At 43.1% G+C, this 11,004-nt stretch overlaps 2 protein-coding genes across 3 annotated transcripts in view; one reads left to right on the top strand and one right to left on the bottom strand.

Moving 5' to 3' along the window:
* Positions 1-1,284: 1,284 nt before the first annotated feature.
* Positions 1,285-4,792, top strand: CFAP126 (cilia and flagella associated protein 126). 2 transcript variants are annotated; one of them, XM_004716564.3, is made up of 5 exons: positions 1,285-1,323; positions 2,627-2,689; positions 2,875-2,955; positions 3,575-3,751; positions 4,352-4,792. In XM_004716564.3, the coding sequence occupies exons 1-5, from the start codon at positions 1,297-1,299 to the stop codon at positions 4,670-4,672; spliced, it is 669 nt and encodes a 222-aa protein (XP_004716621.1). In that variant the 5' UTR covers positions 1,285-1,296; the 3' UTR covers positions 4,673-4,792. The 2 variants fall into 2 exon arrangements, with proteins under 2 accessions (XP_004716621.1, XP_045154415.1); XM_045298480.1 differs by lacking the exon at positions 2,875-2,955.
* Positions 4,793-7,038: 2,246 nt separating this feature from the next.
* SDHC (succinate dehydrogenase complex subunit C) overlaps positions 7,039-11,004 on the bottom strand; it is a 50,137-nt gene continuing 46,171 nt past the window's right edge. The window contains exons 5-6 of the mRNA XM_004716542.2: positions 9,446-9,609; positions 7,039-7,191 (exon numbers count right to left, since the gene is read on the bottom strand). Of these exons, the coding sequence (XP_004716599.1) occupies positions 7,087-7,191; positions 9,446-9,609 (269 nt within the window). The 3' untranslated portion in view covers positions 7,039-7,086. The remainder of the gene's footprint in view (positions 7,192-9,445; positions 9,610-11,004) is intronic.

Raw genomic sequence — 11,004 nt, 5'->3', positions numbered from 1 at the left:
AGCTCAGAAGCAACAAAGCCCACATGGAAGAAGCACACCAGCCTGTGCGATCACGAAGTGTCCAAGGTATCAGGTATAAGGCATCATCAGAACAAAAAAATCTTACCATAGTGAATGAGGGGGGAGTGCAGAGTGGAGACTGAAAGCCCATTTGTAGGGCACTGGAGAGCCCCTTGCAGAGGGGTCTTGGGGAGGAGACAAGCCAGTCAGGGTGCAATGTAGCAACGATGAAAAATACAACTGTCCTCTAGTTCCTAAATGCTTCCGCACGGCACCGCACCGCCCCCCCATCATGATCCAAATTCTACCTTGCAAGTCTGGCTAGACCAGAGGATGTACACTGGTAGATAGGAACTGGAAACACAGGGAATCCAGGGCGGATAATCCCTTCAGGACCAGTGATGTGAGTGGCGAAACTGGGAGTGTAGAGGGAGAGTGGGTTGGAAAGGGGGAACCGATTACAAGGATCTAAATCTACATGTGACTTTCTCCCTGGGGGACGGACAACAGAAAAGTGGGTGAAGGGAGACGTCGGACAGGGCAAGATATGATAAAATAATAATTTATAAATCATCAAGGACTCATGCGGGAGGGGGGGAGCGGACAGGGATGGGAAAAAATGAGGACCTGATACCAGGGGCTTAAGTGGAGAGCAAATGTTTTGAGAATGATGAAGGCAATGAAATGTACAAATGTGCTTTACACAATTGATGTATAGATTTGATAAGAGTTGTATGAATCCCTAATAAAATGATAAAAAAAAAAAAAGGAAAGTAGGAAGGGGCTTTAAAATAGGCTCATGCAGATTCAACCCCCTGCTAAGAATGTGCACTTCCACCCCTAATGTACTGATTTCCACCTGGGTATTTGGTTAAAATGTAGCTTCTAATTCAGATTATCTGGGGAAGATAAATTCTTGGCAGGGAGTCATGCAGGAATGAACCAGTTCAGAACTCTGGCTTCACCACACTTCCCAAGGGTCCCTTAAAGCCTTTAGGGTCCCAGGGCTCCTTAAGGCCTCCAGAGACAACTCAGAAGTTCTTAAGTAAGGGTTAAGTTGTGCTAGAAAAAGAAATTCGGCTGAAATTTAGCTAATTTTCTCATTTTTATTGTCCCCTCTAAAATGACAATGAACCTAAGTCTCTTGAGGAATGAGGGTAGAGACAGTGTCAACTAAGGAAGTGAATTACAGAGGTAGAAGAGAAAGGCAGCCCTTGCTGATTGGGTGGTAGTGCTGGATTGGTTGCCTTCTGAGGTTGCCAGGTAACAAGGGTAAACAGCAGAAGTAGCAGGATCATGGCTACTAACTACAGTGCTAACCAGGTAAGTTCTCAATATTTAAATTTGCCTTCCAGATCTACCTTGTGGCTGACCCTGTGCACAGGATAGTGATCACTGAATAGTTTTAGCTACTCAGAGTAGGGAGGCCACAGACTAGCAAGGCATCTCTGGGTTGGGGTTTAGACTGGAGCTTTAGACTGGCGGTGGGGTTTAGACTAGGGGTCACTAAAGTGCTTTCTGTCAAAGGGCAGATAGTAAATATTTTCGGTTGTACAGGCCAAGTGACAAAGCCAGATATAATGCAGATTCTTAACAAAATTCACAAAATAATTTTTCAGTGATGGCCCACAAAGGGAAGTTACTAGTTACAGCTGACAATATGTAATGGTTTACTGCTGCCACTATCCATGCCTGCAGATAATTTACTTTGTATTTTGGAAGAAAAACTCATTGTACAGTCCTGGTACAGGTGTGTAAGAACAAAAAAATCTCACCATAGTGAAAGGGGGGGGGGAGTGCAGAGTGGAGACCCAAAGCCCATTTGCAGGCCACTGGAGACCCCCTTGCAAAGGGGTCTTGGGGAGGGATGCATTGCTTTCAACTTAAATCACTAGTCTGTTAAAATCAGGATTTGAGTTCTTCCCATCACTAGATGAATTTAAAAAGCAGCCTTTCTGTGTAGTAAGAATAATTGTGCACAAAGTAGAGAAATAACCAATTAATGTGAGTCTTTTTCTAATAAAAATTTGTTTAAAGTTACAAAAAAAAGTTAGTGTTCCCTTTCATCAAACTGATTGTAAATATTCACCCATAAAAAACATGTTCAGTTGATAGGCCATCTGAACATCGGTAGCAGCATGGATTTAGTCCATAAGCCAGTTTACTAACCCACTGCTTCAATTAAATAAAATGTGAGCCACAAATGTTTTCTAGTAGCTACACAAGATGAAAATAGGGCAATGAATGTACAAATGTGCTTTACACAATTGTGATGAGTTGTATGAGCCTCTAATAAAATGATTAAAAAAATAATAATATATTTAATCCTGTATTATTTAACATGTAATCAAGTTGTAAAAGTATACATTAAATATATACTTTTTTTCTCCCCTTGGTTATTAAATCTTCAAAATCTAGTACATATTTTACACCTAGAGAGAACCTCTTTGAGGCTAGTGATACTTCAAGTAATCAATTGTCACATGTCTAGCATCCATTACACTAGAGAGTGTACTTCTAAGACCACATAAATGACATCTTTCTCCAGTGAGTTGAAGCCTTGCGTGTTTGGTCCTCACCTGGGCTTGGGGCCTCTAATCCTCACAAGGGTTCTCTCTCTCCACAGTATGAAAAAGCTTTCTCATCCAAGTATCTGCAGAACTGGTCTCCCAGCAAGTCAACAAAAGAGGTATTCCGTGCACCCACAAGGCCAATTCCTTATCCTTTGTCATGTCCTCTGTTAACTCCCAGGGACAGAACTCCTTTTAGCTTTCCATCAACCACTTCTCTCTTCCCTGGTTTAATTCAAGCCTCTTGGGTCCTTCCTCCCACTTCATTCTATTTTCCTAAGTACTACTCTCATCTCTACCCCAGAGCATTTCTTCCCATGAAGGCTATACTCAGATTATCGCCGATGATCGAGGTCACCTGTTACCTTCAGTGCCCCGCTCCAAGGTGAGATACCCATCCCCATTTCTATCACAATAGGGTAGATTTGCGATCTCTCACAGCCATTGCATGGAAAATAGAAATTCATTCTATTTTGCACTGGAGAATGCATGCCCCAGATTTCTGACCAGTTCATCAGCAAAGAGTTGTGCCTAACACCAGATGAAACAGAACCTGTCGAAAAAAATTGCCTTCAGATATTTATGCAGTAGATAATTTACCAAAGTAAGTTTAAGGATAGTGTTTAAGCAAGCAGAGACAGGGGATAAAAACATTCTCCAAAAAATAAATAAAAAACAAACTCACTGCCATCAAGTCAATACTGACTCAGTGACCCCGAGACCTTAAATGTTTATGGGATAAGAAAGCCCAACTTTCTCCCAAGAAGCTTGGTGGTAAGTTTGAGCCACCATTCGGATCACCGCCCAACATGTAACCACTATACCACCAGGGATCCTCATAAAAAAATGGGAAGAACCTAAATGAAAGCGGGGTGGGTGGCAGGGGATTCATTCAGTCGTCTCCTATTACAATGCATTTCCTAAGCAAAGGCTAGAAATCAGATGACTAGAGGCCCTGCCAGGTCAGATACTGGCAGTCAGAAGCCTTGTCTTTTTCCTTTTAGGCAAGTCCTTGGGGTTCCTTCATGGGTACCTGGCAAATGCCTCTGAAGATACCTCCTGCTCGGGTGACTCTGACCTCACGTACCATGGCTAGTGCTGCCTCCCTCACCAAATGGATACAGAAAAATCCTGATTTGCTGAAGGCCTCCAATGGACTATGTCCTGAAATCTTAGGCAAGGTATCTATATATTCCTCCCACCTAATCCCAAACCCTATTCTCTCACTTTTTTTTCAATCTTAAAATGGCCTATTATTATACCACCACTACCCCAGCAGGGGGCACCTCTAACCAGCTCTGTCTTCTCTTGTCTAATCCCTAATCACTTTTTTGAAGCCTGAAGAACACTTCAGGGGGGTGGGGCTGGGGGGGTGTAATGATCTCACCAGAAGTAGTTCGTGTTCTGTCAAGCTGAGTGTGATTTGTGGCCCTGAATGTCAGATATGTCAGAGTAGCGATGTCCACAGGATTTTCTAGGCTGTGATCCTCATGGGAGCCAATTGCTAGTTTTCCTCTCTGAGCAGATTGTGTTAACTTTCAGTTAACAGTTGGGTGCTTAACAACTGTACCACCAGGGCTCCCCCAGCCTCTGTTCCCTGCCCCCTCCTCTCACTTAATAGGGCTCCTTATGAAACATTTAGGTAGATCAGATTGAACTCTTACCTGAAATCTGAACTTTTGCCCATGGTTTGGCTAGAAAGTAAGTTAGAATTCCAAGCTGGACTGGGAATATGGGCTTGCCCAGAAACCTAACTGTCTCTTCCACTCCACCCATGGCAGCCTCATGATCCAGACGGTCAGAAGAAACTCGGGAAGAAGACTATGACAAAGACCGTGCAGCAAGCACCAAATACAACCATAATCCCAAACTCCCCAGCCGCAAACTGCAATTCCCCCGAGCAACTCCAAAGCCCACATCCGTCTGCAGGTCACACTCCAGCTCTCCAAAATCCACCCACCACTCCTAACAGTGCCCCTGGGAGCCCGTGTTCACTGGAACGCTGGCAAGGACCCACTCTCACCGAGAGCCCCAAATGCAAACCTGGGGCTCCAGAAGGGATTCTAGGCCACACTGAGAAAGAAAACGTATCTAAAGATTGAGTGGAGTAAGCAAGACCATACCTCTCACCCCACTTCCCCAGGTCAGGAATGTGAAGGAATATGGTCATTGTGGGGTGGAAGCAAAGGAAATTTAAAAAATAAACATTGTTGAATCTTCTACTGCTCTGGATTTTCTTTCTGCTGTGGCTGTCGCTTATAATCCATCCTTGGAAGGTTTGGGGTTAACAGAATAAGGAAGATCATGATCATGATGGTTCAGGTTTCTGCAAGGATGGACTGTCATTCTGTACTTCTGAAATGTTCAAAAAGATGCTGCTCAGAATCACAGCAAAAGGGTAGAACCTCAAAGAACAAGCCTCCCTCCCCTTCCCTCCATTCTGGGCTTGGCCTACAGTTGTGAAAAGGAAAGATCCCCAACTTCTAGGCCAGGGGTCCTCAAACTTTTTAAACAGGGGCCAGTTCACTGTCCCTCAGACCTGTTGGAGGGCCGCACTATAGTTTAAAAAAAAACAACCTATGAACAAATTCCTAGGCACACTGCACACATCTTTTCTTTTTCCCCCCACATATCTTATTTTGAAGTGAAAAAACAAACGGGGCAAAAACACCCGCAGGCCGGATAAATGTCCTCGGCGGCATGTGGCCCAAGGGCCATAGTTTGAGGACCCCTGTTCTAGGCTATCTGTACCCAACCCCAGTGAAGGGAAGTGACCTTGGAGGAGAGCATACACATTACAACTTCCAAGTCAGAAGTACAATGGTTTAGCTGAGAAGTGTATCTGGAAAAGATGGAAAAGAGAAGGTGGAGGAAACCAAAGTAGAAGACAGTATCCTAGTAGTGTGTAGAAGACGAACAACAGAAAAGTGGGTGAAGGAAGATAGTGGTCAGTGTAAGACAAGAACAAAAAAAAAAAATTATATATATATATATATAAATTATAAAGGGTTCATGAAGAAGGGAGGTTAAAAAAAACGAGGAGCTGATACCAAGGGCTCAAGTAGAAAGGCTGTTCAGACAGCAGAAGGCCCTATCTTAGCTGAAGTAGGGCCGTCCAACCTAGGGTAGCAACCTGGATGGCCAACAAATCAGTGACAGGTTAAGATGGATCTGTCAACCCAGGTTCCAAAGACTATCAAAATAGTAGTCCTACTGAGTTAGGTGCTCAGAAGTTTGGCCAATATGAATTATAAACTTAGCAAAATTTCTTATTCAATTTTTGCCAGGTTTTCAACCATCCTTCCTTTCGTATCTCCTCTCCTTTCTACATACACATCCGTTAGCTTTTACCTCCACTACTCCCCTGCCTCCCTCATAGAACCATAATTGCTGAACAAGACCATGTGCCTGCTCATTGTTGTCAATGAGGTTTTGGAGCCTATAATACATAACCCCAATGGCTCTCCACATTCTTAACTTCCTTTTTCTTATTCCTTCTCTGGGCTTCTATGTGATATTTAATTCTCTGGCTACTTATACTTGATTCCTTGAAAATGTTTCAGTGATCAGGTGCAAGACAATTTCTTCCTCCTGTGAAAGGTAAGATTGGGGATGGGGTGTGAATACCTGAGGGCAGAGGGAGGGGAGGAAGAAACTGACCCCCCACCCCCCACCCTGCAATCACCAATTTCCTGTTTCTCTAGATTTCAAGGAGAGTCAAAGACAAAGTGAATATTTTAATTCCGTTTCAGAAAGAAATGTCACATGACCTTGAATTAGAAAACATAACATTAAGAAGTTTGTTTCCTGGAAATGCAAGAATAGAAAAACAAGCAAACTCTTAAGTTCAATGACAATGTTTGGTGGCTCTTCCTCTTGCATCTAAGGCTGTATGCCTTCTCCCGCAAAGCACCTGTTCCCAGAGCCAACTCGCCCTCCCATTCTCCCTCTAGCTGGGACCAGTTGATTCCCTCCCCAACTCCTCTCCTCTCCTCCCACCCCCCCTCCCCCTCTTCTTTCAGTCACAGTGTGTGGGCACTAAAGACCCTGGGTTCTGACCAATGAATAGAATTGTCCTTTAAGCCAGCAACCCACAGGCAGTGGCACCCAAAGCCCTACCCCCCCCCTACCCCCGCCCCTAGGGTGAAGGCCACAGAGCTGGCATTGTTTCCACTGTCTCAGGAAGACGGAGCCAAAAGCTGACCCTCAGCACAAATCACAGTTCAATGTGGAGAGAGATTCAAGGTCCCCAGGCCCACAGTGGGCTCTAAGCTGAGAGCAGGAAACGGGAGTTGTTGCTGCCACTCCGTCTTTAGAAACGAGGGGGAAATGGCACACCTTTCCATTACGCTGGTTTCACAAAGTTCCCTACTATTACTGAGCTCTGAGGGGATTTGCAAGCACAAAAAAGTTTAATCAAATCAGGAGACTTTTGCTCTGGCTGGAGACAGGACAAACAACCAGGAAGTCAGATCTATGTAATGATTTATAGGAAGATGTTGGGACTCTCAACTTCTTACATGGCCGCCAGTCCCAGAGAGGATAACACAGTGAGAACCAAGACAACTACTCCAGACTGGTAGAGCTGGGGGATCTTCAGGCCTTTCCCCAGGTCCCACATCTGTGAAAAAGCAAAGAAAAGAGAAAGAAGTTCAGCAATTGGAGTCCTGGTCACACTCACAGCTCCTTCTTCCGAAAGGAATTCCACTTGTTAGACAGTTAATTCCTTTCAGCATAATTTGGAGAAAAACACATCTACCCTTATGTCTCAGCATCACCCCTCTCAAAGCCCATAGGCCCTACCACTCACTTACCCAGTGACTACAAAGGTATACTGAGCTCCTACTTACAAAAGCTTCCACACTAAAAAGATAGAACTATTCTCCAGGACAACATATCCATAGCAGTTTCCCAAAGTACAGTCCTCCAAATCCTGTTCCTCAGGACGATGAAGGCATTACATGAGGGGGAGAAATTCTGTGGTCAAAAACTTGGTAAGAGTTCTCAAATAATCTACTTTATTAAGAAAACAGTAGAAAAAAAAAAGAATCCAGTAGATAGAACATTCATGAAATAGCACTATTTATCTTTATTATATGTGCTGCAATCTATATTTTCTCTTATTTAATTGTTGTTAGCTATGCACTTTTATACCCATTGATTCAAAATCCATGGCAAATTTTAGGCTGAGTTCTGGGGTTATGTAAAAGCCCCCTACTATTCAGACAAAAGCAAATTGTTGGCAAGTCCTCTCCTGAGCCAGGATGCTAACACAGGAAGCTAGCTGATCAGCTGATTTTCATTAGAATGTTGTGTGGAATAAGAAGTCACTAATGGAAATGCCCTCCCTCTCTAACTTCTCCCCCTCGGGGAGTGAAAGTCACTTTAAATTAAACTGAACACTGCCCTAGGGAAGAGTTGATAGATACACTTCATTTAACGGGTTGTTTAGCCTCTCATTTTCTTGATTCCATTAAACTGTCTATAGGACCAGACTGAAATTCAGAAAACACGAGTCTCTAGGCTCTGCTGTGTAAGTTACAAAAAGTCAAATTGGCAAAATTACCCAATTTCTGTTAAAGTTGGCCCAATTTCTCCAATAACTTAACACACACACACACACACACGCACATAACAAGTCCAACATCCTGATAACAAAAATTAATATCTTTAATCTGAGGAGACCCTCTGGGGGTTGCCAAGAATGTTAGACTGAAAGCAGCAACAATGTTTTATTAAGCTCATGACTGAATTCCTAGGGTCAAGAACAGTGCTTCACATATTACAGGTAGTAATTAATATTTGCATTACAAATGTCTTCTATTCTAGGGTCTCTTTTAGTAATATCCTTTTAACTGAAAGAGTTTATTGTGGGAAACAGAAGTGGGAAGAGTGTACGGCCAAATTCTCTATGTTCATACATTAAGGAGTATGGGAGGCTAGGGTTCCCATGGAGGGAGACCTTCATGTTAGTGGGTTGGAGAGGCCTTCCAGTCACATTCTCCTAAGTAAAAGTTATTCCCCACGATGTCCCATCCCATTCCACTCACCCCCTTACCCCCCAATAATATTAGCCAAATTTAAGGTGCTACTTGCAAGCATATGGTTGCTACTACATAGGCTTGAAGGTCAACTGCTTAAAAGCTTACTTGCTTGAAGATTGTCTGCCCTTGAGAGCAATGAGATCCTACCGTCTGTCTGACCCTAACTATGGTCCATTCCCTTCTGATAAGGATCATAGATTGCTCCCTTGGAGAAGAGCTCAGAGGCATTTAAAGTCAAGCCAGCTCAAGGACAAGGAAGGTTAGGTTGCCATCTCCACCCATCTTGTTTCCTATGTACCTTCCTGTTACATGTATGCCTCTAGGGCCTCCCCTTCCTATTGCATGTATACCCCTAGCTCATCCCCCTCATGTTATATGTATGCCTCTAACACAACCCCTTCCTGTTAAGTATGTGCTTACTGTGGCTTGCATGGCTGAGATTATATAAGCTCGTGAGAGAATACATTACTGCCTCATTCGGCTTCTGGTAGCCATTGAAGAGGTAAGCTCTTGCATGCCTTGTCTCGTGTCTCTTTAATTTACTCCTCAATCATACAACCACCCCTTGGACCCAATTGGTTGGAGGGAAGCTGGTCCCCCACAATTTATTTACACTGAAAACCTGGTCTGCACCCACTGTTCAGCTGTACCCCCACCTGCAGGGCTGCCAAGGAATGTACAGAAGATATTGTTTATCTTTCCTCAAGAGGTCCCTGAGTAAAATTCAGCACAACTAACCTGAAGTACAGCACTATGTGCGGAGGGAAAAGATCTAACTCAGCCTCCCCATCCCCTTCACCCAGATGATGTGCAAATGCACAATTAACTTACCAAATGCCGTAGGCCATTCCAGGTGTGATACATGAGAGGTGAGACAAGTGCAAACTTAGCTGTGTAGATCAGTGCTGGGCCCAAACACAGGGCCTTCAGGAGTTCCAAATGAGACTCAAAGTTCCCAGGGATCAACAGAGCAGATAAGCCAAAAAGAGAGACTCCTGTGGGAAAGAAACAAGTAGTTGATAAGAGCGCTTATCAACTAACAGCTAACACACTACATAAGCTGAGTTCTAAGGGAGTCTCTGGCACTTCATAACATTTTGAACTAGTGAAATGGGACAGAGTTAAACTAACATTCACGTTGGTAGTGAGTATTAGAATACTTGAGATCAGGTTCTAATCTTCTAAATTTGTCACAGCTTTTGGTTCATCATTCTTCCTCTCAGCTTCTTTTCTATACAAATTTCAGCTGCCACAGTAGAGATCACCCTGTCTTCATCATCTCAGTAGGAAAAGTGAAAGACTTTATTCAGTCCAAAGAAATGACTTAAAAAATGTAAATTGACTCAAAGTGAATTAGAATCCTACATGTAAGTTAAAACTATAAAACTCTTAAAAGAAACTGTCGGAATAAACCTTTGTTACCTTGGATCAGATAATGGTTTCTGCTGCAAACATTTCCATGGAGGAAGTAAAAAGAGAACTGACAGAATGGGAGAAAAATATTTGCAAATGGTGAGTCTGTTAAGGGACTTGTATCCAGAATTTACAATCTAACAATAAAAGACAACTCAATAAAAAAATGAAGAGGGGGTGGGGGGGAAATGACGAAAGAAGCTATATAGGTGGCCAAGGAGCAGATGAAAAGATGTTCAACGTGATTAGCTGTTATGGAAATGCAAATCAAGACCACAATGCGATACCACTGTACAAACCCTAGGATGGCTATAATAAAAGACAGAAAATATAAATATAAAAAGTGTTGCTGAGGATGCAGAGAATTTGAAACACTCATCCATTGCTGGTGGAATTGTAAAACGGTACAGTCACTTCAGAAGATAATAGGGTGACAGCACACGTGTGTGTGCACAGTGCTAAGAAGTGCACAGAGAACAATTCATCTGAAAGACTCAGCCCAGGGGTGTATTTAAACTGAGTTATGAGGAAAGACATGGACAGGAAGGGGATTGGGAGTGGCAGGATACAAGGCTAGAAAGATAAGCTCATTCAAACCACAAAGGGTCTTGTGTGTTAAACTGAGTTTGAATTTACGGTAATCCTGTGAGCCAAGGATTTAATAAGGTTTCATCTCAGTGCCAATCCATATCAATTAGTAACGGCTGCTGAGCATGCTACAGTGAGAAGGATTCTTAGGTCAGATCAATGCTTGTGATATCTCTAATCTCAGAATGAGGGGAGGATTTTGAGTGGACCAAACATTGCCATCTCTAACTGAACTGAGATATCATTAATGAGTTTTGAGTTAGAGGGTGATATGGTCAGATGTGTGCTTTAAAAGATCAATCATGTTGTTGCTGTTTTGTTGTACAGTGTTGCTTGGTTTTGCTCTGTCTTGTTTTTATGCATGTTGTCTCCACAGGCCTGTCTGGATA

The sequence above is a fragment of the Echinops telfairi genome, unplaced genomic scaffold (genome assembly GCF_000313985.2).
Source record: "Echinops telfairi isolate 266 unplaced genomic scaffold, ASM31398v2 ScPeMD7_7425;HRSCAF=8463, whole genome shotgun sequence".
NCBI lineage: Eukaryota > Metazoa > Chordata > Mammalia > Afrosoricida > Tenrecidae > Echinops > Echinops telfairi.
Note: the sequence above shows the minus strand (reverse complement) of the source record. Positions and strands in the feature narration are given on the sequence as shown.